The following is a 23,260-nucleotide window of genomic DNA, read 5'->3' as shown; positions in this document are numbered from 1 at the left end:
AGAGAAGACAGACAAACAGGAAGAAAGGGCCAATCTCAGCCCAGAGCCAGATTCTGGGCGGCATGCAGGCCACTGCCTTCGACTGGGCTGGGTCGGACTAGGCTAAGTGAGGCCAGGGCCTGTGGCAAGAGCTGGGATAGGGAGGGTAAAGAGGGTGCCAGGATGGGGGAAAGGATGGGCTGGAGCCTGGAGAGGGGAGGGGATCCTGGAGCCTGAGGAGGGGAGAGGAAGGAGGGAAGGCCCAGTCCTGAAGCCCTGGTAGGAGGCTCACCACTCCTCACACAGTGCGCAGAACATGAATGTATGTCTGTCTGTGCTTCTGTGGGTACGTGGGCATGTGGCTGTTTCATGTATGTGAGGACGCACGTGTGTACATGTGTGTATGTATGTATATGTGTCTCTGTGTACGTGTCTCTGTGTGTGTGTGCGCGTGTGTCTGTGTGTGTCTGTGTGTATGTGTGAGAGAGACAGAGGGAGGGAGCCTGGAATGTGCGTGGGTACAGAAGCTCTGAGCCCCTCCCTCCAGGACAGGTAGCTGCAGATGGGGAAGGAGGAAAAGGGTGGGGTGTCCCTGGCTCCCACAGAGCCCATGGGAGGAAGCTGGCTCTCACAGGGGCATATTAAGCCTCATCTTGAGCCTGCCCCACCCCCTCCCTTCCTGTCCCTAATTGAGGAGTGGGAGGGGCCTTGGCAGGCTCTGCATGTAGTGGGGACCTCCTGAGCCCTCACCCCTTCCTCACCAGCCAGGGCCCAAAGGAGGCACCTGGCTTGGGAAAGTGGAGTCAAGCTTTGCCTCAAAAAAGCTGTTTGATCCCCAGCCAGTCCCACCCATCTCTGCTCTCAATTTCCCCAGCATTCTAATAAGGTGGGCCTGGTGGAAGGGGGGGCAGTGGGGCTGGGGGGCACAGCCAGCTGCAGCTGAGCCAAGCTGGCCACCAGCTCCACAGGGCTCAGGGGAGAAAGGAGTCCTGGGGACAGACCTGGGATGACTGGGGCCAAGAAGGGAAGCAGAGGAGGCCAGGAGCCTACTTCCCGGTGCCAGAAGCCCAGAGGCTGGAGGCCCGGAGACGGGGAGGAAGTCCCCTCCTGGGCAGGTCACTCCCAGAGGCCGGGCTGGGGCGGGGCAGGCGATGGAAAGCAGATCTGAGCTCCTGGGCCACCTCTGCGCCCGCTGCCGCCCAGCTGCCCAGGAGCCCGGGAGCCTGACCAGGTAAGGGGCAGTCAGGGGGCACACCGGCCCTCCCACCTGGTCCCCAGCCCTCCTATGGCCACCTGTCTTGGCCTCTGTCAGGGAAAAGGGGTCTATATGTCTGCCTTGGGTCTCATGGGCTGCCTAGGCGGGTTTTAGGCTTGGTTCACCTGTCTGACTGTCCCTCTCTCCATCTTCCCCTGCCCAGTCCTGGGAGAGCTCTGAGGTCCATGTCGGGCTCAGTGGCCAGACCTCACCAACCTTGATCAGGCTAAGGGTGTACCCCTGGTGCCTGATCTCAGGAATACACACACGTGCACACATGCACACATGCACACACGCACGCAGTTGTACGCACAGGCTAGACCCCCACCCCACCACCCTGGCACCTCTCTAAGGACCTCTATCCAGAGACTCTGGGCAGCAGGGCTGCTTGTTTGAGGCTGACCTCCCCACCCTATCTCCTCCAGGCGCTCAGGACACCTGCCCAGCCCCACCATGCTCATGGCATCCACCGCCTCAGGTAAGGTTCCTGCCACCAGCCCCTCCCCATCCCCCAACCCCTCGCAACTGGGATGAGCCTGGTGGGCCGAGTAGGGTGGGATAAAGCCCCAAAGCCCCTCTTTCAGAGACCTCCTTTACCCTCTGCTCCAGGTGGCTGATGCAGGGAGGGGAGGGCAGGGCCCTATAGGGCTGGGGGCTGGGGATGCTGGCCTTCCCTCCCTACCACACAAGGTTGGGGGTAATGTTGTGTGTCCTGCTGCAGGCCTAGGAGCCAGGAAGTGGGGGGCTGGAGGGAAGCAGAAGTCCCAGGCTGGCAGTTGCCTGGGCCACTAGCTCCACCTGACCAGTTGGAAACTCCTTGAGCTCTAACTTGGCCCTCTCCCCCCAACCCCTGCCCAGCTGTGCCCTGGCCCCTCTCTCAGCCTAGCCCACCCAGCAACAGCAGCAAGAAGGAGCCGCTGGACACCCGGGACCCGCTGCTAGTCCAGGCAGAGCTGGCCCTGCTCTCCACGGTCTTCGTGGCCGTGGCCCTGAGCAACGGCTTGGTGCTAGGGGCTCTGGTGCGCCGGGGCCGGCGGGGCCGCTGGGCACCCATGCATGTCTTCATCGGCCACTTGTGCCTGGCTGACCTGACCGTGGCTCTGTTCCAAGTGCTGCCCCAGCTGGCCTGGGATGCCACCGACCGCTTCCGTGGGCCTGACGCCCTGTGCCGGGCTGTCAAGTACCTGCAGATGGTAGGCATGTATGCCTCCTCCTACATGATCCTGGCCATGACTCTGGACCGCCACCGCGCCATCTGCCGCCCCATGCTGGCATACCGCCATGGAGGTGGAGCTCACTGGAACCGGCCAGTGCTGGTGGCCTGGGCCTTCTCGCTTCTTCTCAGCCTGCCCCAACTCTTCATCTTTGCCCAGCGCGACGTGGGCGATGGCAGCGGGGTCCTCGACTGCTGGGCCCGCTTTGCCGAGCCCTGGGGCCTCCGTGCCTACGTCACCTGGATTGCCCTAGTGGTGTTTGTGGCACCTGCACTGGGCATCACCGCCTGCCAGGTGCTCATCTTCCGGGAGATTCATGCCAGCCTGGTGCCAGGGCCAGCAGAGAGGGCTGGTGGGCACCGTGGAGGGCGCCGGACTGGCAGTCCCACCGAGGGAGCCCGGGTGTCGGCCGCCATGGCCAAGACCGTGAGGATGACCCTGGTGATCGTGATCGTGTACGTGCTGTGCTGGGCGCCCTTCTTCCTTGTGCAGCTGTGGGCAGCGTGGGACCCAGAGGCACCTCAAGAAGGTGGGTGTGGTTGTGGTTGGGCCGTGGGGGCCACTCGGGCTTGGCAGCATGGGTACCTTTACCGCCCTGCTTCCCCCAACCCCCAACTCATCCAGCCACGAGTGCTTATGTGGACTGCTAGCCCATAGCGGGCACGTGGGCTCACACCCTTCCCCGGGCACACAGCCCCAGAGAGGATTCCTCCACCTACACAGGGCCCCCCTTCGTGCTGCTCATGCTGCTGGCCAGTCTCAACAGCTGTACCAATCCCTGGATCTACGCCTCCTTCAGCAGCAGCGTCTCCTCAGAGCTGCGGAGTCTGCTCTGCTGCGCCTGCAGGCGCACCCGGCCCAGCCTGGGGCCCCAGGATGTGTCCTGCGCCACTGCCAGCTCCTTCCTGCCCAAAGACACCTCCTCCTGAGAAGCCACTGGGTGCCTTCCTTCCAGAGGCTCCATGAAGCTCAGCTGCCTGCCTGGGGCTAGCCTGGGAGCCACTGGGAGAGGGGGTGCCCATCGGGAATTGGCTCTGTGATTATGAGGGGCCGGAGAACAGCTCCTTGGCACCAGGTGTGGGGAGGGGCCACAGCGATAGGCTGCAGGGTCTGGGGGTGGCGTATGGCTTCCGGCCCAATCAGTGCGTCTCAGGGAGCCCAGGAGGAAGGAGAGGGGGTGGGGCCAGGGGACCTTCCTTTCTCCACCTGCCTAGTCCCCCTCTGCCCTCCCTTCTCACTCTCTCATAAAAGTTCCAATTCATTTTCCACCTGGCGAGTTTCCTTAGATCAGGATAACACTGGGTGTGGGGGCAGCATGGAAAGTCTTAGACCTCTCCCACACCCACAGACATGTGCACATCTCTGGAACCCAGCACTCAGGCGACTGGGTCTTCCAATGTGCAGGTCCCCGACCCACATAGCCCTGTGCCAAGGAACCCCCTGCAGAAGCTGTTCCCAACCTGCCATCTTTGCTGAGCGCCCCACTATCTGGCCTTGAGAAGTTGGGGGGCCAGGGGGCTAGCCCTGTACCCACCTGTCTAACCCCCAAGACAGAGAGCTGGCTCACACGGGGGAGTCAACGCACAGGATTTTATGAACGGCAGCCAACACCTGCCAACCCCTACCAGGCTAGCGCCCTGGGCTGAGCAAGGGCGCCCACCACCTGACCACCACCGACGAGCCCTCACGGCCAGGCCCAGGAGAGGCCTGCCGCCAGCCTCCCTCATTGGCCGCCTTCCAGAGCCAGGGCAGGGGAGCCAGGGGTGGGCTGGGGCAGCCACGTCCTCCTCTCTGCAAAGCGTCATGAGCAGGCAGGCTGGACAGGGCCAGGGAGAAGCAAAGGACCTGGGGACTGTGGCCAGACTCGCCAGTGGCCACCTAGGGCGGGGCGGGGCCTGCAGAGGGACCGGCAGCCGCCTCAGTGCGGCTTGAGGGGTGAGTCCAGGCCCTGGGGATGAGAGGCTGAGGGGGAGGCTGGGGCCGCAGGGCCACGGGAGAAGCCTTTGTTCTTGCCGAAGCGGCTGCAGGCAGCTGGCTTCGGGCTGCAGGGCCCAGGGCTAGGGGAGTTGGTGGCCACTGGCCCAAGGCCCTGACGGACTGCGGTCTTTCCCAAGAGCTCCTTAAACACAGAGTCCATGGTCTGTGCCACCGCCTGGAAAAGAGGAGGGAAAGGGAGGGCTTCTGGTGAGAGCAGCCCTACCTGCACAGCCAGTCCCCCCACCCCCATCAATGTTGCCAACCAACCCAGGAGTGAGATCCTCCTGCCCTCTGTTGCCCAAGCCTCTACCTGAACTCCTCCCCACTCAAAAACAAAGTCCTCGGCCACCGCCTGTCCCCAGGCCCCTCCTCTCTGTGGGACCTGCAGCTGCCACCCCTCCCTGGCCCGGTTTCGCTCCTGACACTTTTAGTGTGGCTGTCACAGCTCCTCTGGGGACAGCAATCCTCAGCCCAGCCCTGAAATGGGGGTGCTCTGGCTGGGCCCGGGTCCCCCTCTTCCTCTCACGCCCACTCTCTCCTTGGCTGAGATCACAGCCACCACCCCCGGCTTCAGGGGCCACCAGTGTGCCCGGACCTCCCAGACTAGGGTTCCCCAGCTGCCCGCCTGCCCTGGGGTCTCCCAGCTGCCCTACCTCCCACACCGCCTGGCTCTGGCTCCCCCGGCCACCACACCCGACAGCCCAGGTCACACCTCTGCCCCTGGGCTCCCAGACCCGGCCGCTGGGCCACACCCAGGACACAGAATGCTCTTGCCATCTATCCTCCTGCCCAGACTGTTGCTGGGGCTTCGGTCTCAGCCCAGTGGTGCTCACTGGGAGCCCGCAGGTGGGGGCGCTGGGCCCAGTGGACAGAGCAGGGAGCTGGGTCTCCCCAGGCTGCACCTGAGCCGCAACCAGCACTCACTCTCTCTCCCTAAGAACCACGACCCTGCCCGGCTCCTCCATCAGTCATCTCCCCCAGCCTCTTTCCTGTCTGTCCCCTTCATCCTCCCTGGCTCGCCAAGCACCTGCCATGTCACCGCCTGTTACATAGCCTGGCTCTCGATGCCAGCCTTGAAGCCTGCCCAGAAGCCCCTTGCCTACACCACTCACCACTTCCCACTCGAGACCCAAACGTGAAGCCCAAATGTGCGAGCCCCCATGTCCCCCCTCTACCCTATCCAGGCCCCCCTTCCCTGCTGCCCTCATACCCTTGCTGGCCTGCCCCTCCTTAGGCTGGGCTCAGATGGCTTGTCTGAGGTCAGACTTGCACCTCAGGAGGGAAGAGTTTGGCTCATGAGGGGAAGGAGAGACGCCTCACCCAGGAGCAGTGCTCCCCCACTTGCCACATAGCCTGTCCCAGTTCTCACCTTATCCACCTCCACGTGTCGCTCTGGGGATGTCAGGACCAAGCAGTGCCGTCTGTGTCCAGAAGGGCCCCCGGGTGTGCCCAGAGGGGCCTCGGGTGGGGTGCATGGCTCTGGCCTGCAGGGCACAGGCAGTGAGCCTGGAGGGGCCCTTGGAAGTCCCCACACTACCTGCAATGGCTTCTCCCCTCTGGGGCGTGGCTGAGGGAAAGGGAACTGAGACTGGTCCCGCTTCTTGTAGCTAAAGCCTGACCCCCTCCCCCTCCCACCTGGACCAGGGCCTGCTGCCTGGGACCCGCCTCGCCCCCACAGCAGGGCTCAGGCTGGGGTGGGCCAGCAGGGCCAGCAGAAGGGGTCTTCTGGAGGGGCTGTCTTGCCCGTCCTCACCTCTGGACAAATTCCACAGCTGGGAGGCCCTCGGGACTGCTCACCAGCTCCCCTGAGGCCTGCGGCCCTTGGCCCGCAGCAAACTTCTCTGCCCTGGGGTCAGAAAGACGGCCTGATGAGAATGCTCATTCTGGGCCTAGGCTCAGGGACCAGACGGCTCAGTGCCAGCCAGAACTGGTAAGAAAGGCACCCCCTGGGCCACCCCAGGCCGAAGGAATGAAGCTGGGACTCGGGGTGGGGGAAGAGCCAGCAACCTGGGTGAAAGGAGAAGGGGAAGTGAGCCTCCGGGAAGGGTGGGCATCGCTCACTCACCCTGCCGGCAGTGTGATGTACTTGTGTGGAATGAGTCCCCGGGCCCCAGCACGCTCTCCCCGCCACCAGTCCCGGGAGGCCCGCTCGTGCAGCCGCAGCACATCCCCGCGCTGGAAGCTCAGCTCCTGCGCCGTGCGGCCCGTGTAGGCAAAGCAGGCCACGGCCTCCACGACCCCCTCCAGGTCTGGGGAGGAGAGGGGATCCGAGTAGGGGGTGTACTGGGCACCCGGGGCAGGGATGGGGGGGCCCTCCTTTTTGTCCCCCTCACCATCCTCAAGGGCCAGGGTCCCAGCTTCCAGCTCTGGCTCATTCTCCCCCGCTGGGCCCTCCAGCTGGGCATCCCTGAAGTCCAAAGCAGAGCAAGATGGATGAGCAGACAAGGGGTCTCCCCTCCACTGGACCTCCACTCCAGGAAGCACAAAGAGCGTACCCCAGGCAGCTGGCAGAAGGTGGCGCCATACACTTTTCATAGACCGGGCCAGGCAGCAGGGACAGGGGTGGGAAGACCCGAGCGGGCTGCAAGATGAGCGTCTGCACCAGCTGGTTCACCCGGCCCTGCAAGGCCACTGGGTCCTGCCCAGCAGGCACTGGCAGCAGCGTCGGCCCAAAGCACACTGCCAGGTTGTACGGGTCCATCATGTTCTCGTCGCTATACTGGGCCAGGCTGGGGGTACACATGGTCATAGGCAGGGAGCTCTCCGCCCCGTGCCCCCAGGACTGCCCCCACCGTCAGCCAACTGGGGCCCCCGCCCCGGCTGCCCTCGCCCCTCAAGAAGCACTCACTGGTTGAGGAAGGTAAAGAGGTAGCGGAGGACCACCAGCACCGATCCGGGCAGCTGGGCCAGGAGGCCGCTCACATGCTCCACCCGCTCAGCCACGGCCTCCAGCTCTGTGGCCAAGGCCATCCCCCCAGAGAGAAGCTGGTGAGCGCAGCCCTGGCCACTGGGGAGGCACCCGTCCCACAGGGCCCACCTCGGGCCCTAGCCTCACCTGCAGAAGCCAGCAGCTCTCCAAAGAGGTCTGGGGGGAATATCGGGGGCTGCAGGCTCCGGAAGTAGAGTTTCAGCACCCCTGCCACTGAGTCCAGGTCCCGGGCCGTGCAGCCTTCCACCAGCGGGTCCTCTCCTGGCGGTAGCATGGTGGGGGAGGGGGCCAGAAGGCCGATCACACCTACTCTACCAGCACCCCCCACCTCCCACCCCACCCCACCCGTCCCCACCTCTCTCAAAAGCGTCACGGATCTCTGAGACCCGGGGCTGGGCACCCGACACCCGGAAGATGCCCTCGTGCTGCAGGCCTGCGGGAAGACGAAGAGCCGTGGTCACTGAGTCTCTGCTCCACTCCCTCCAGGATCAGGGGCCAGGCCGGTGGCAGGGGGCCCAGGTCTTCCTCACCATGGAGGTTAATGAAGCGGACACAGCTCTCCACCACCAGGGGCACGGGCTGCCCTGAGCTCTGGGGACAGGGACAGAGAGGGTGTCCATGTCACTGTGCACACAGCCCACCAGCTCACTCACTCGCTTTTATTTTCTCTTAACATCGAGTTATGCTGCTGGACAACATGGCCTGTGACATCCACGCCCAGGTGTCTGACAGCCCGGGTACCACCACTGGCCATGCCTTACATGGTATCTGCTAACTCTTTATTGCTGGCATGTGAAACACAATGAAACTCTGTATGTTGACCTCGAATCAAACAATGTCATGAAACTCAAATTTGTTCACTGAAATAATCTGTTGATTCTCTTGAGTGGTCACCTACGGAATCACATCACTGCACGTGATAGCATTATTTCTTCTGTTCTGACCGTCCTTGCTTCCCTTATTTCGCTGTCTAGTCCCCAGAAGTGGGGCCTGCCGGCACCCTTGTGTTAACTCACTCAACTCCTCGGCCCTCTAAACGCCGCCACCTGGAGCTTTCTGATCCTTGTTAGGGTGGCGCCCTTTGATCAGCGCAGGCCTGACAAAGGCCCACCCGGGAGGAGACCAGAGGTCAGCCACAGAGGATACTGAGGCCACAGGCAGGACACAGAGGGGGCCCGGGGCTGGAGAGGGACCAGAAATGCAGGGAGAGGGTGAGGCAAAGCAAGTACCTGGATAAACTTCTCCATGTCTCCCCCAAAGAGCTTCTGGTTATACTGGGAACTGGGACGAGGGGGGCGGCTCTTCTGGAATTTTCTCTGTGTGTACTGAGTCCTGTGGTGAACAGGAGCTGGTTCTGAGGGGGGTGGGTGTGGAGAATAGGCTGTCCCAACCTCCCCCAGCCCAGCCAAACAGGACGCTAGAGCTTGTGGGTTGTTCCAGAACCCACAGAGCAAAGTGGGAAACCGAGACCATTGAAGAAGGAACAGCGGAGCTGGGCCCCAAGAAGGGAGGTGGGGACACTGCAGCTCCTAGGAACAAAGCAGCCCTTCACAAAGGACTCACCAGGACACCTCCCGCTCCTCCTTGTCACCTGGGGAGGAGAAAACAGGGTTGTGCCTCTCAGGCTGGGAGGTCCCTCAATGCACCGCAAAGGGAAAGGTGTGGCCTGAAGGCCACAGGCAGCGGCAAGACAAAGGGGCGGACCAAGGCCCGGATCCTCACTGGGTTATTTCCTGCACGCCAACCAACCTCTCTGGGTAGAGAGGCACAGGTGTTGGGGCTGGGAGCGGGGCCCACCTTGCTGAATGGCCTCCTGCAGCTTCTCATGTTTGGCCTGCAGCTTGGCAAGGATGCTCCGTCCACTCAGGTATTCCTGGAGTTTCTGGGAAGCCCCAAGAAGAGCCGAAAGTTTCTGAGCCGGCTCCGGGCCCTCCCTGGGTCCCGCCCCTGCCCTCCCAGCCCGAGGCCCAGCCCTCACTGTGACATAGAAAGTCTCAGTCTCCTGCTGCTGGACCCGCCTCCGGCTGGCCTGCCGAGCACCCGGGTCGGAGCTGGTGGACTTGAGGGACTCTGTGGACGGACTGGTCTGGAAGGAGTCGAGCATGTCCCCGTCCTCTGATGCCACTACCTCCAGCAGGGCCTGCAGTGTGGCCTTCAGCGTCTTGTTCACCTGGGGAGGGGCAGCGCCAGGGCAGGAAGAAGTGGCGGGCAGGAAGTCCAAGTCAGAAGGAAGAGGGAGGGGAGGCCACAGCCACCTGGCTCCACGTCTCCAGGTCCCTTCCCTCCCAGGGGCCAGGCTGCTCAGACCTCTTCCGTCTCGATGGTCTGTCGGTCCAGGCGGCTCTGGATGTTCTGGGCTCTGGGCAGAATCTCATCCCGCAGCTCCATCTCAACCTGGATCTCAGCCACCTGCAGGGGGCAGCATCCAGGGGGGCTGAGGACTGGGAGCTCCGGCATGGTGAGGGGCGAGGGGGCGGGCTGGGCAGCAGGCATGGAGTGCTCCAGGGCACACTTTTGCTCCTTGTTGGCTGATGCACAGGCTCAGCAGCCTTGACACTTAGTACCCGCAGTTCTGAAGCTCGGCAAGGACACCTTCCCAGGAGAAAGGAGCACAGCTGTGCACACCGAGGCTGGAGCATGGCCCCTCGGCTGCTCTGCTTGCATGCGCAAGGGTGGAAGCGACCCCAGTGCCCACGGATGAAACCCAGAGGAGCAAAGCGGGGTCTATCCATACAATGGAATGTTATTCAGCTGTTAAAAAAAAAAGGAGGAAATTCTGATATATGTTTCCAAGTGGGTGAACCCTAAGGACATTATGCTCAGTGAAATCAACCTTTTGTCACAAAAGGACAAATAGTATATGATTGCACTTGTATGAGGTGCCTAAAGGAGCCGGATTCCTAGAGACAGAGAGTAGGAGGGTGGGGGCCAAGGCCTGGGGTAGTCAGCGTTTCAGGGGCACAAAGTGAGTCAGTTTGGAGGATAAAAAAGTGAAGGTGCTTCATGCCAGTGAACTGTGCTAAATCTTAGATATATTTTACCACAATTCTAAAATTTCTATCCAGGCCCTAGGAAACACTGATATTAGAAGACCCACCCCCTCAAATTCACACAATTAGCAGGAAACTAGAAATGTGCTCTCTGGAAAGGATAAATCAGGGGGCTCTGGCCCCAGGGACACTAGTTGCAGCTGCAGGAGGGGGTGTAGCTCCCCACTGGCGGGGGGCAGTGCAGCAGCCAGGGGCTCAGCCACGCCTCGGTGTCACCATGTTGCACATAAGGGACGTCACAGAGCATCAACACCAGGCAAAGCCACTCTGTGCCCATGAAGACAAAAACAAGATCACCTCATCAGCATGTTCAAGCCCAGACAGAAACAAGACCTTTGCCCAAGCCACAAAAATGACCAAACCTCCCTGCGTCCTGGGTAATAAGAGTGACAGTTCTTTCCTCACTGATGACAGCTTCAGCCTCCTTTTATTCAGCCCTGCCCCATCCCCTAGATAAGATTTATTAAGACACCCAGTCAGAGCAACTCTGGCTCCCTGACAGCATTCAAGCCTGAGCCAAGCCCCTCCCCTAAGTCCCCAAGTCCTGCGAGTTCTATCTAGCAGCCTTGTAGGAGACCCCCCCAGGTCCCCATGGTGTGGGAGTCCCTGCCTAGCCACCCCATGGGGAAACCCACTGACAAGCTCTGTTCACACACATCAAGTAGCAAATCCACCTCTCAGTGCCTACCTCTTCTTAAATATGAACTGATGACCAAGAATTGCCAGCCATTTGAGGGAGAGCTCTAAAATGGAAGACACAGATCAAACCAAGAAAACAAGGGGGAGGGTAGAGCTCAGTGGTAGAGAGCATGCTTAGCATGCACAAGGTCCTGGGTTCAATCCCCAGTACTCCCATTAAAAAAAAAATAAATAAAAACCTAATTACCTCCCCCCCAAAAAAGCAAGAAAACAGAAAATGCAGGGAATAGCAGAAAATGTTGAGGAAAAAAATGAATATTTCAGAAAGATTTAAGAAGATATTGTATTCATGAAACAAGAACAAAGGATTATTTTAAACAGGAATTTTGAAAACAAAACAGAACTCCTAGAAACAAAAAAATTGGAAAGTAAATTTTAAAGAAAAATTCAACAAGTGGTTGGAAGAGAGAATTGAAAAAAATCTCTAAGAAAGCAAAATTGGGGGAGGAGGGTACAGTTCAGTGGTAGAGTGCATATTTAGCATGCATGATGTCCTGGGTTCAATCCCCAGTACCTCCCTTAAAAGAGATTAAATAAATAAACCTAATTTCCTCCCCTCAACAAAAAAGAAAAAAAAAAGCAAAATTAAAAGGTATAGTGATGGGAAATAGGAAAGAGAAAAGGTAAGGAAATTAGACAATCAACCCATGAGTTCTAACATGCTATTACAAGAATTCTTAATGGAGCGGGCGGTATAGCTCAATTGGTAGAGCACGTGCTTAGCATGCATTGGGTCCTGGGTTCAGTCCCCAGTGCTTCCATTAAAAAATGAATAAACAAACAAACCAACAAACAAATAAACCTAATTACCATGCCTCCAAAAAAAAAAGGATTCTTGGAAGCAAGAGAAAAGACAATTGAGAGAAAAAATTATCAAAGGAATAATCTCAGCTCAAAACCTTAGGATGCAAGTTTCCAGACTGACAGGGCCCCCTGGTTGCCTAGCAACATGAAGGAAGAAGGGTCCTCAAGGCATATCATCATAAAATTTTACACCAGGGAAAACGACTATCCTAAAAGCTTCAGGGAGAAAAATTACAGATCATGTACAAAGGTCCAGAAATCAGAAGGGCATTGGACTTCTCACCTACAAGTATGGAAAGCCTGCAGTGATACCTTTAACATGCTAAAAGGAGAACGATTTTCAGCCTTGAATTCCATACCCAGCTAAACTAACCATCAATGTCAAGGAGAGAATACAGACACTTTCAGGTATTCAAAGTCAGGAAAGTACGGGGGGAAGATGGCTGCCCAAACAAGGGTAATAAATAAGAAAGAGGAAGACACAGGGTCCAGAAAACAGAGGGTCCAGTGCAGGAGAGAATGGCAGGGATGCTCTGGATGACCAGGAAGGGAAGCTACAGGATTCCAGCTTTGCAGGCCTACAAGTTGACCAGTCTGGACTAGGGGGCTGCAGCACAGGGCTTTGAAGGAAGCAGGAATGCAGACTGACTGGTGGTGGAATAGACGGAAAGGAGTATTGCAGGGAGATGGTGATGTGGGGAGCAGCCTTAATCCTCCACGCAGGGAAGTCGGTAGGGCCTATGGAGAGCTGAAAAGCACCAGGCAGTCTGAACACAGAGAGAAGCAGCTAGAAGACTGGGAAATGGCTGTTTCTGGGGAGTGGGAATCAGGAACAGAAAGGGTCAGTCAGAGAAGTGCTGTGTGCCATTGTCAGCCTTGAGGAATGGTTGACTCTTTTAGACAGGACTTTGGTCAAAATACAAATTAACTAACTAAAAGCTGAGTGTAATGCCAGCCCATGCACAGTGGTCATCAGGATAAACACACAGGGACAAAACAGGTCAGAGGTGTGCATAAAGGTGCCTAGTTACATTTTCCTGCTGGCACGGTTGATTTTCCTGCAAGTTTGCATCATGAAATGTCTGAAGTGCACAGAACCACGGAAGGAAGACTACGCAGACGGCTACACGCCGCCTTCCAGCTGGCCTCCGAACCCGCGGTCTCTTGGTTGTGTGTGCTACTGGGGGTGTGCGTTCATCGGCCGGGCTGCAGAAGCAAGCTGCTTGCTTCCAATGCAAGTGGGGAAACCTCTGAGTCTCACTGGCCTTGAGGCCATTGAACGAGGCTCTGAGACAGAAGCTGTATTCAGGAGTTTCGACTCCTCAGTGAAGTCATTCGACCTGATTTACCTACAGTCTCCAGGAAGCCATTTGCCTTAAGGGGTGGGCAGGGACCCTCACCTCATCCCCCTCGTGGGGCTGGTAGTCAAAACGCAGCGGGGGACAGAAGGCGACTGCATGCACCTCCAGCACCTTGGCCTTGTCCCCTGGAGGGTCTAGGGCCTCCACTGCCTCTTCCAGGCTGCCCAGGCCCTGCATCTGGGAGGCTTGGGTGCGGCTCTCGGCCACCATGTAGCTCCGGAGCACCTGCCCCAGGGCCAGGTGGAATCCCGTGTCACAGCACTGGGGAGGAAGCGGGGACACGGCTCGGGCAGGCTCCAAGCACCAGGTGCCCCCCCTCCGCCCCAGCCCCGACCACTCACATCCATGAGGTCCAGGACATCATGCAAGTAGTAGTTGCTGACAGCAGCGTTGACACTGGCCAGGCTGAGCAGGTACTCATTGCGTGCCTTTGTGCACTTGAGCTTGTGTTCCAAGAACTTGGCCTGACGCTGCTCAGGACCACACAAGCACACCAGGGTCACCCAGAAGGCTGGCTGGCCCCCGTCTCTGGCCTCCCCACCTCCACAGCCCAACATGCTCTCTCTCCTCCCTTTCCCATGAGGACAGCTGCCCCCCATATCCCACAGGCCTCAACAACTTGGCCCAGAAGTCCTGATGGCCGTCCTACCCAACCCTGCCAGACTCATTGTCCTCACCCTTCTTCCAGGGACCACCTCAAACACTTCTCCCTGCACGTCCCTCAATCACCCATCCTACGTGTCTTCTTACTCCTCTGAAATCTCACAGCAGTCTGGGAGGCAAGGATGACGGGTGGAAAGGCCCCCAGGCTTGGGAGCATCAAATCTCTCTTTGCCCAGGCTGGGCTGGAGGGGGGTGGGGGCAGCTAGGAGCATGGGGGACACTGTGGCAGGCTGTTCCAGGCCTCATGACTGTTCTCCAGTCCCCTCTTTCTCCCACCCCAGCGTAGGGAGCCCCCAAGAGCCAGCCCTCCCTTCCTCCTCCACACACCCCCTCCCAGCAGGCCCCAGTGAGGGCCAAGGACTCAAAAGGACACAGACCAGGAGCCAGAGCCTTTGGAGTCAGACAGGTGCCCACCAGGCCTACCTTCTCCACCAGCCGCCCTCCCTTCTTGAGGGAGCCCTTGCGGAGAGGCCCTGCCTCGGTGCCGGTGGTGGTGGTGGCAGCAGTGGCGGCATTCCGGCCTGCCCGCTTCCCCTCCTGCCGCTCTGCTTCCCTGAGCTTGGCCTCGGCATTCACACTCTCCATGTGGTACACCTGGTATGTCTTCTTGGCCTGCAAGGAGGCCCAGGGCCAGGCAGCCCCACTGAAGGCCATGGCCCCAGCCAGCCCTCCCCCTCCCCCTCCCCACCCACCTGGGACTCAGACCTGAGTGCTAGGAGATCCTGCGCAAGTGCTCAGCCCAGCCACCCGGTGCCCAGAGCAGGGAGAGAGGGCCATGCTTGTGGTCCCTGAAACCTGAGTCTCTCCTGGGCACCCAGTCCTCCTCTTTGAGCCTAGCCCAGGATGATGTGATGTGACGGCGTCCCCTGACTGGGGCGGGCCGGACTGTATTCTCACCGTCTGTAGCTCTGACACCACTTCCAGGAGCTCCTCCTGCAGCTGTTGCTCCAGATCCTTGCTCTGGGGAGGAGGAGAGTGACCACAGTACTGCCCCAGGCCACGCCCACTGCCACACCTCAGCTCCCCTCTGCCTGATGCCCGCCTGGCCTCCTGTGCCCTCCCAGCCCTGGCACCTCTGGATCCAGCTAGATCCTGAGGCCATCCACACACCCCCGGCCCAGGGTAGGGGCCTTGCCTTCTTGACTATGCGCCCCACATCCTCCGCGATGTGGCTCAGGCGCTGGGCCAGCGGTCCAGCCAGCACCTCGCTGAGGGCTGCACTCTCCCGGCTCTGCTGCCGCGTCTGCTGTAGCAACACAGCCCAGCAGTGCAAGGGCGACAGGAGGGATGGCTCCTTCCTGGGGACAAAGGGGCACTCAGACCGGGAGAGGGGCCTTGGACCAGGTCACGGCCATCCAGCCCGCCAGTACCCACCGGAAGCTTTGGTGCTCCCGGCTGCCGCCCCCCAGGCGGCCTCCTCGGCTGGAGAAGCGCTCAGCCAGCTTGTCCAGGCCACGGGAGTACTCCAGCTCCACCTCGGCACGGCGCCGCATGAACTCGGCCAGCTCCTGCAGCAGCTCCCGCCGCAGCTCGCCCTGCAGCTCCAGGCAACGCAGCTGCTCGCTCAGCTGCCAGCGCATCTCTGCAGGGAGGGGGGGAGGGGCCCGCGTCTCAGGCTGATCCTGTCTGCCCCGAGGGTGAGAAAGCTGGCCCCCAGGGAGGAGTTCCGGGCTCAGCTGTCCAGCCGGGCTCAGGGCAGGCCTAAGGAAAGGGACCTCAGGGCTGAGGCTAAAGGGAAACCGCCAGGCCCAACTGGTTGAAGAAGAATGGAAGGGCTGTTCCAGGGAGAGGGGAGAGCCCTGCAGAGGACCAGGGTGAGAGGGAGCGTGACAGATCCTGGGGCAGGGGACAGGGGAGGCTGGAGCAGGTTGGGATGGTGGGAGCAAAGAGCACAGAGCTGCCCCAGCCCCAGCTGGCCACGGCCCCGGCAGGCACCTTTCACTTGGCCTTCCTATCACTCCCCGGTTCCCGGAAAGCCCCTGAGTTGCTTCCCCTGCCACTTCCTGCCCCTTGGGTACCCAGGACCCCAGGCAGGGCAGCCTCCCCTGCACACACACAGACACACAGAGCTCTGCAGGGGCGAGGCTGCCAGGGGACGCTGCCAAACCTGCAGTCAGCCTGTGGCCTCGATGGCTGGGAAGCCTGCCCTCAGCCCCAAGGGGAAAGGGCAGTCCCACAGGGAGGCCCAGGCGAGCTGGCTGGGGCTGACAAGTGACAGGAGGAGGCAGCTGTTCTGTTTTCTGTTCCCAGTCCCGACTCCCAATTACCCAGCCCCAGGGCGCCCCAAACCCTCCTCCCGGCAGAGAGAGCCACACCCAGGGCCCCCATGCTGCTGGCTTTTGACACCTTATCGCTGGCTTGATTTGGCAATGCTGCTTTCCCCACACAGACCTATGGCAAAGAACCACCTAAATGAGAAGTTGAAGCAACCCAGTGGCCAGCCCTGGGCATCCCGGGGAAATAAGGTGCTGTCCTGGCTTCTGTCAAGCGGGTCGCCCACTCACTCATCTCCGACCAGGTGCCCAGGGAGGGGCATCAATCAATTTCTTCATTCAGCACAATGCTGATTAGGCACCCAGCTGGTCGAGACACCAAACTACAGTGGCCAAGTGGGTTGACCAAGTGCCTGCCCTCCTGGAGCTGGGATGGGACTAGGGGGACAGACAAAAAGCAGACAGACATGAACTAGGATGCATTGGAGCAAGGGGTGCTGAAAGAGGGACACAGGGAGATCTGAGCCAGAGGTAGGGGCAGGGAGGCGTTCCTCTAGAGGAGGGCAGTCAGGAAGAAGCGACACTGGAATAGAGAGCTAAAGGAAGTGACAGAGGGGCTGTGGAGACATCTGGGGGAAGAGTGTTCAGCTAGAGGGGGCGGTGAAGGCTGCTGGAGCCAGTGTGGCCGGAGCAGGCTTCGCAGGCAGGAGCAGGGGCAGCAGGCCCAGGAACTTTGTGGTCCACCTGCAGTCCCAGGGCCCCAGCAGCTGCTGTGCGGAGCCCAGGCAGACATTGGGTGACAGAGGAAAAGTGCCCAGCCCAGGTGGCAGCTCCTGCACCAGTCCAGGCAAAGACTGTCGGGAGCTTGGACCAGGGAGCCAGCCTAGGAGAGAGTGGCTGTCCAAAAGGGCTCCACTGTGGACAGCTCGGTCAGCCACCATTTGGATTCCTGTCCTGCCAGTGACTCCCCAGCACCCCCATCTCCTCCTCTGATTTCCCTTCTCCTGAATGTCCCCTTTCTATTCTCAGCCCCTGGATCCCTCTCCCTGGCTCTAGGCACCACAGATGTGGCTCGGGTATAACCTGTCCCTCAGCCCTGCCAGTCCTTTCCACCACTGGGATCGGCTCAGTGAGAGGGCCAGGGATCACCATCCTCGTGCATTCACGGGAATTAGTGAACAGGAGCACTCACTCTGCACACAGGGCTCAAGCTGGAAAAATGGAAGGCTGGGGTGGGGATGGCTTCCTGTCAGTGAAACCAGGGTCGAGCAGGCAGAGCCCAGTGAGAGACAGTGTCCTTACACTGTCCAAGGCCAGGCTCCAGTGGCTGACTCTCAGCTCCACGGCCAGGTGGAGTGGGCGCCACACCACTTGCAATCAGTGTAAAATTTTTTGGATAAAAGTCAATAGCATTTCATTCCAAGAAAGATCCGAGACGTCCGGCTCACCTCCCCTTCCTCTGGCCTCTGCCCCACCCTCCTGCAGCCATTCTTCCCTGGGGACCTATCACCACTGAAGGGGGCTGAACAGGCCAGCACACCAAACTGTTATGTTTATTCTTCAGTGCAACCAAGCGTCGGCTGGGATTCGGACATATGTGCTGGCTGGTGTCAAGAGGATGGGGCTCTCGGGGTCTGAGCACAGCGAGCTGGTACCTAGCTCCCCAGCCTCCAGGCTGCGTCACCGTCTGGTGCTCAGATCTCGGCTCAGATCCACTCATCAGGGAACCACCCCCAACAAACTAGGTCTGACCCTCTTACCATCCCCTTTCCTGACATCCGAGCTTTCCCTTTATAGTGGTTTTCATCGTAATTGAAATTAGTTGTGTGATAGGTCGTTTACTGTACGTCTCCCCTACGAGACTCATGAGCCATATGGGAGCAGGGGTTGCCTCTCTTTTGCTCGGCACAGAATCGATGCATACAAAACATCTGTCAAAGGGAAGGATGGAATCCACGTATGCTTGAACTGCAAAGCTGGGACTGGGCCCCACCAGCACTTCCTGTGAGCGAAGCATTCGGTCTCACTTCTGCTGACAAGCAAAGCAAAAAAGATGGCCTCCCAAACCACTGTGCTGACCTTTCAGAATTCAGGGTGTCAAGACAGTGATCTTGTTTTTCTAGCACAGTAGGAAGTTTCTTTTGGCGGAGGGGGGGGATACGGGAGAGACAGGGAACAGAAGCTAAAATCATTGAAGACCCAGAGCAGGCAAGGAACATCTGAAAGACATCCTTGCTCAAAACCCCAATTTTCCATGTGAATGAATGGCCTCGTATCTATGCTGACTGAAGTTTCCAAAGTCCTTCAGCCTCAATACATTTGGGGGAAGCAGAACAGGGGACCATTCTCTTCATCTGAGAAAAGAAGTAGGCAAGGCTTGGAGCGCCGGCTCACCCCACACAAAGTCACCTCAAGCTGGCTCTGGGCAGCGGGCCACCGTCCCAGACGGGGAGGACTTGAGCGTACTTTGGTGTAAATTGCTCATACTGACTAATAATGTTGGAACCTGCATCTCTGGATTGGAAGGAAATTCGAGGGTCATTTCATTCTACTTTCTAGGAGCTATATATAGTGCTGTGCGACCATGAGCAAGTCACGGCTCCTCTCTGAGCTTCACTTTCCTTCATCAGTAAAACTGAGCGACCGAAAGTGATATATGGGGTCGCACATCTGAAGACGCCAGAAAGCTTCTTCCCTTTGCAAGAGTCACCCTGAGTGACTCTTGTAGAAGCTGTTGACTAAGAGTTTGCAAAGCTGATTTGCATGTGATTTGCACAGCGTGTTTATCAGAACCCAAAGAGGTCTACTCCGAAAAGGCCCAAAGCTGGCCCTGTTGACTCTCTCAGGCCAAGTCTCCCCGTGCCAGCTTGACCCAGAGACAGCAGGCTTCAACTTGTAGCCACCTCAGTGCCCAAGGGAGGGAAAAGGGCCTGGGCTACAGGGGCTGGAGCGGTTTTAGGGGAAAACCATCACTAATCCATCCACCTAGGTACTCGGACATCTTCCTCGGCTCCCCTCAGCAAAGTCAAGATGTTTGATCTCACTGTGGCTAGAATGCCACTTTCTGGGGTGCACCTTGGTGCACCTGGTGCCCCCCTTCCTTCTTGGGGCTCCTTAGGTGAGGGGCACGGAGAACCAAGGAGGGCAGAACTACCAAAGGAAGGGAGGGAGGAAAGAAGGGAGGGAGGGAAGGAGGGAGGGAGGGAGGGGGAACGGCAGGCCGTTGAGGCCAAAGAGGCGTGAAGAAGCAGGTAGGGGGCTCGGGTTCCCTTCCCCAACCCCCTCTGGAGGTCCCTGGAGGTCCCTGGGGGAGCGCAGCGGGCCCTGGGCCGACGCTCAGGACTTTTCGGGCTCCCCCAGGACCTTCGGGGTCTCCGCAGGGGACCGGGCCGGGAGTGTCCAGCGCCCTCTCACCTTTGACTTGCGTCTCATACTCGGCCTGCAGCCCTCGCTCCCGGCGCAACTTCCCGTGCGCGGCCATGGCGGCCGGACGGCCGCGCCGTCGAGCCCCACTGCTCCCACGCGGCCGCGAGCGGGCCAGGCGCCCGGACCTGGGGCCCCCGGCAGCCAGCACCCTGCGCCGGCCCCGCCCCGCCCCGCCCCGCCCCCAGCGCGGCTCCCGGGGCGGGGCGGCCCAGGCCTGGCACCTCCTGCGAGGGTCTGGGGGTGGGGGCGGGGTGGGGGCGAGGCGGGGGGCGGGGGTTCCCACTGTAGCCCGGCCTTGCCGCCCCCTCCACCTGGGTGCACACCTGGGAGGCCTTGTGCCCTAAGTTCGACTGCGAAGCAGCCAGGGCCAGTGTGAGAGCCCCAAGGTGCCCAGCACACTGGCACCCTCTGGCTGCCATTCCCCCCAACTTCCAGGAGGCTGTCTGGTGACCACTGCCAGACTGCACTTTTCACATCATGGCCACTGGCCGTCAATGCCAGTAAGCAGTTACACCATAGCTGCTCCAGGCCCTGGTCAACTGCTTCCCACAGGCCCACCAGGACATCAGATGGGCCCACCCTCCCCAAGTCACAGCCCCGAGAGAGAAACAGAAGGAGTTGGGAGGGAGAGCTAGCTGGGAAGGAAGGTCAGTACCAGAGAACAGAACCTCAGCCCTTGTTCCCTCCAGGCCCCCTTGAGGGGTGGGGGTGGGGGGCAGAGAGCAGGGTTGGGCTAAGGTTCCCCTTCTGCTCAACCCGGGAGGAACAAGCCTCGTTTCCCCATAGGTGGTTACCACTTCCGGCTGCCGGAAGAGACTCTGCTTTCCCCTGCAGCTTGCACCTGCCCTGTCCTAGCCTGCGGGGCTGGGGAGGGGTGGCCCTCTTCCTGCTCCCTCAGAGCAAGGCCTTCCTGAGCCTGGGGGCACCTTGGGGCCTCCCTTATCCAGGGGTGCTGGAGTTTTCCTTCACCTCTCTCTACCAACTCTAAGTCACAGGGCAACAGTGTTTCTCCAGTATCCTGGGGAGGCAGAATGCAGGCAGCAGGTGACAAGCCAGACTAGATGACTGTCTTCAGTTGGGTGGGAAGGAAATCCCTGGGGCATAAATGGCAAGTGAGGGGCGAAGGCAGGCTCCAGGCTTGTGCCCGGGGAAAGCAGGTCTGTAGACACTAGTACAAGGGGTCCAGACATGTGTGTGCATGGATGTCAAAGTCAGCCTCTGTACAAATGTGGGCACACGTGACCCCGACCTGCTGCTCTGGGAGGAAGGGGAGTCTGTGCAGGTACTTCCTGGCTTTCAACTGTGAGCAATTCTCTTGCCCAGAAAGGGAAAACATACCTCCTCAGCTCCCTGCCCTCCCCACCCCCGCCCTGAGTACTAAGGCCCTTCTTTAAGATGCAATGTGTCCAGGGGGCCTGGGAGCTGGCCCAACCCCAGCAGGAACGCATGCCCCACCTCCACTAACCCCAACAACCTTTGCCCCCTACCCTCCATCTGAGCCCTGACTGGTCCCCCAAAGTCCCTCCCCCATCCAGCAGTGCGAAGCACAGGGCTCAAGCCCACAGGAAACTGCTGTTTAACTGGCATCGGCCCCTACCTTCAAGTGCTCTCCTCTGTCCTTTTACTTTAAGGCTCCAGAAATACTCACGCGATGCTCCCACTCAACCACGCTGTAAAGCCTTGAGTAACTAACTAGCCCTGGCTTTTAGGAGGCTAGTTTGGCATTTAAGGCCCTACTGCTTGCTGCATCCTCAGCTCTGTTGTTCCCCTTCAAAGAATCCCAAAACCCATTATCATTATCGCGCAGAAGGGGAGGACCAGATCTGCGGGACCTTGCTAAACTTGTCGACGAGTGGAGTGAACATTCAGTCCTGAGGGTTGACCGCAGGGCTGACGTAGTCGGGTCTGCTACGAGGAGGATGGACCAGGGGGAGATGAGGTCGACGGGGAGACTGTTAACAGCCGTCCCTGTCAGATGAAAGCAAGAATTGGGCAGTTAGAGTCCCACATTAAGGTACTGTGAGGCCCCTCCTATTTTCCCACAAGTCAGCTTTCCAGGAGAAGTTTCACAATGCGGGCTTCAGGGGTCAAGGCTGTGCACCTCTGTGTATAGGTTCATCCACTGGGGAGACGCCCCAGGAGCCCACCCTCAGCCACACAGCTGGAGGACGGGTTCCAGCTTTTCCCACCCTCAGCCTCCCAGCCTCGGTTCGGCACCTCGGCGTTGAAGCAGCCCCTCCCAGAGGCGGGTCCTGCAGAGGCGGAGGAAGTGCTGGGCCCCAAGAGCCTGCGGCTTCCCTTCTCTGCCCTCCACCCACGCCGCAGCTCCCACCTCCGCCCAGGAAGCCCAACCGCCGGGGGGCGGCCGAGCGTCAGCGTGCCCGCCCAGGATGCACGGCCAGGAGAGCAGAAGGCGGGCCTGACTGGGTAGGACGGAAGGTGGATGCCGCAGGGCGCCGTGGGAGCCTCCGCCCTCTCCCTCCCACCGGCGCCGGGACGCGGCCGAGGTAATGCGCATGCACTTCCGCCGCGCGGAGCCCGGCCGCCGGACCAATCAGAGCCTGGGAACGAAGCCCGCCGCGGCTTGCGAACTGGAAGACTGACTCCCCGCGCAGACGGCGGGGCAAGGCTATGCCTTGAGCCAATCAGGATACAGCCTTCCTCCCCCACCCGCAGCCAGCGAGCGAGCAGCCGTGCGCAGGCGCATCTTTCGGTTCCCGGACCAGGCTACTAGTCTCGACTTCCCCGGCTGCCTGTTAGTCACGTGCCATACGCCAGCCAGCGAGAAAGCCGAGCTCACCCCGGTGGCGAATTATTCAGCCTAGCAGGGGAGCAGGGGCATAAGGTACAGTGACAGCTAAGGGGTGCTCAACTCCGCTGGGAGGTGGGCGGCCCAGGCAGAGCCCGCCCAGGGATGAGGAGCTGCAAACAATGGCACTGCAGCTAGGGGGAATGGCAGGGAAGAAAGGCACAGGAGCAAATTTTCGAGTTACAGTGGAAGCTATGAAAAACAGAGGACCTATATTCTACATGAAATTACATTATGCATTTGTCAAAACCCAGAGTGCACAACTGGGAAATGTAAACTCTGGACTGTAGTTAACGTATAAATATTGGCTCAATTTTAACAAATGTAGCACTTAATGCAAAATGTTAATAACGGGGGAACATGAGGAGAGCGGTCCATAAGAACTCTATCCGCTCAGTTCTGTAAATCTAAAACTACCAGAAATAAAGTCCACTAATTATTTTCAAACAAAGGCTTCGTTTAGGGAGTAGATTCAAGGGGTGTTATGGTGGTCTAACACACAGGGTTCGCTGACCTTTTGGTTGGCAGGGAAGGGAAGAATCAGGGACAGTTGCCAGGGCTTGAGCAGCTGGGTAGCTGGTTGGGCCATTCCTGAGACAGGACATTGGGAGGTAAGCCCAATGGGCAGCTGGACTGACGCATCTGGAACCTAGCAAGGCGGCAGCAGAGCAGGACTCCAAAGGCCCCAGAGTGCCAGGGTCTCCTTCCCTGGGGACCCGAAGACGGCTAGAAGCCATCACACTTGACAAAGCTCTTCCCTTCTAGGTGGGCTTGGCAGGACACATTGTGCCAAAAGGCTATGAGGTCTACACCCAGAGGGACGCAGAAGGGCCAGACACACACACATACCCCCAAAAATGTGTACACTAGCACACACAAAC

General features: G+C 59.4%; 2 protein-coding genes across 4 annotated transcripts; one reads left to right on the top strand and one right to left on the bottom strand.

Moving 5' to 3' along the window:
- The first annotated feature begins 1,142 nt into the window (after window positions 1-1,142).
- Window positions 1,143-3,716, top strand: AVPR2 (arginine vasopressin receptor 2). 2 transcript variants are annotated; one of them, XM_010991454.3, is made up of 4 exons: window positions 1,143-1,210; window positions 1,660-1,712; window positions 2,093-2,977; window positions 3,172-3,716. In XM_010991454.3, the coding sequence occupies exons 2-4, from the start codon at window positions 1,688-1,690 to the stop codon at window positions 3,375-3,377; spliced, it is 1,116 nt and encodes a 371-aa protein (XP_010989756.3). In that variant the 5' UTR covers window positions 1,143-1,210; window positions 1,660-1,687; the 3' UTR covers window positions 3,378-3,716. The 2 variants fall into 2 exon arrangements, with proteins under 2 accessions (XP_010989756.3, XP_064338755.1); XM_064482685.1 differs by having other exon boundaries at window positions 3,143-3,716.
- A 308-nt stretch (window positions 3,717-4,024) lies between these two features.
- On the bottom strand, window positions 4,025-19,713 carry ARHGAP4 (Rho GTPase activating protein 4). 2 transcript variants are annotated; one of them, XM_064482683.1, is made up of 22 exons: window positions 19,559-19,713; window positions 15,306-15,513; window positions 15,067-15,229; window positions 14,829-14,891; window positions 14,355-14,543; window positions 13,610-13,738; window positions 13,308-13,529; window positions 9,662-9,763; window positions 9,333-9,524; window positions 9,152-9,236; window positions 8,918-8,945; window positions 8,584-8,686; window positions 7,885-7,945; window positions 7,710-7,787; window positions 7,481-7,615; window positions 7,274-7,379; window positions 6,921-7,154; window positions 6,759-6,832; window positions 6,491-6,674; window positions 6,179-6,271; window positions 5,795-5,909; window positions 4,025-4,600 (listed from the first exon to the last, which is right to left on the bottom strand). In XM_064482683.1, exons 1-22 carry the CDS (start codon window positions 19,623-19,625, stop codon window positions 4,367-4,369), a joined length of 2,865 nt encoding a protein of 954 aa, XP_064338753.1. In that variant the 5' UTR covers window positions 19,626-19,713; the 3' UTR covers window positions 4,025-4,366. The 2 variants fall into 2 exon arrangements, with proteins under 2 accessions (XP_064338753.1, XP_064338754.1); XM_064482684.1 differs by lacking the exon at window positions 6,179-6,271.
- Window positions 19,714-23,260: the final 3,547 nt, after the last annotated feature.

The sequence above is a fragment of the Camelus dromedarius genome, chromosome X (genome assembly GCF_036321535.1).
Source record: "Camelus dromedarius isolate mCamDro1 chromosome X, mCamDro1.pat, whole genome shotgun sequence".
Lineage (NCBI taxonomy): Eukaryota > Metazoa > Chordata > Mammalia > Artiodactyla > Camelidae > Camelus > Camelus dromedarius.
The sequence above is the reverse complement of the archived record's forward strand: the minus strand, read 5'-3'. Positions and strand labels throughout refer to the sequence as shown.

Excerpts from the sequence above, each read along its gene's own strand:
- AVPR2 (XM_064482685.1), top strand. The coding sequence starts at position 1,688 with ATGCTCATGGCATCCACCGCCTCAG. Across the intron at positions 1,713-2,092 it reads CATGGCATCCACCGCCTCAG|CTGTGCCCTGGCCCCTCTCT; the intron begins GTAAGGTTCCTG and ends ACCCCTGCCCAG. Across the intron at positions 2,978-3,142 it reads CCCAGAGGCACCTCAAGAAG|CCCCAGAGAGGATTCCTCCA; the intron begins GTGGGTGTGGTT and ends CCGGGCACACAG.
- ARHGAP4 (XM_064482683.1), bottom strand. The coding sequence starts at position 19,625 with ATGGCCGCGCACGGGAAGTTGCGCCGGGAGCGAGGGCTGCAGGCCGAG. Across the intron at positions 13,530-13,609 it reads ATGTCCTGGACCTCATGGAT|TGCTGTGACACGGGATTCCA; the intron begins GTGAGTGGTCGG and ends CTTCCTCCCCAG. Across the intron at positions 6,675-6,758 it reads GACCCTGGCCCTTGAGGATG|ACCTGGAGGGGGTCGTGGAG; the intron begins GTGAGGGGGACA and ends TCTCCTCCCCAG.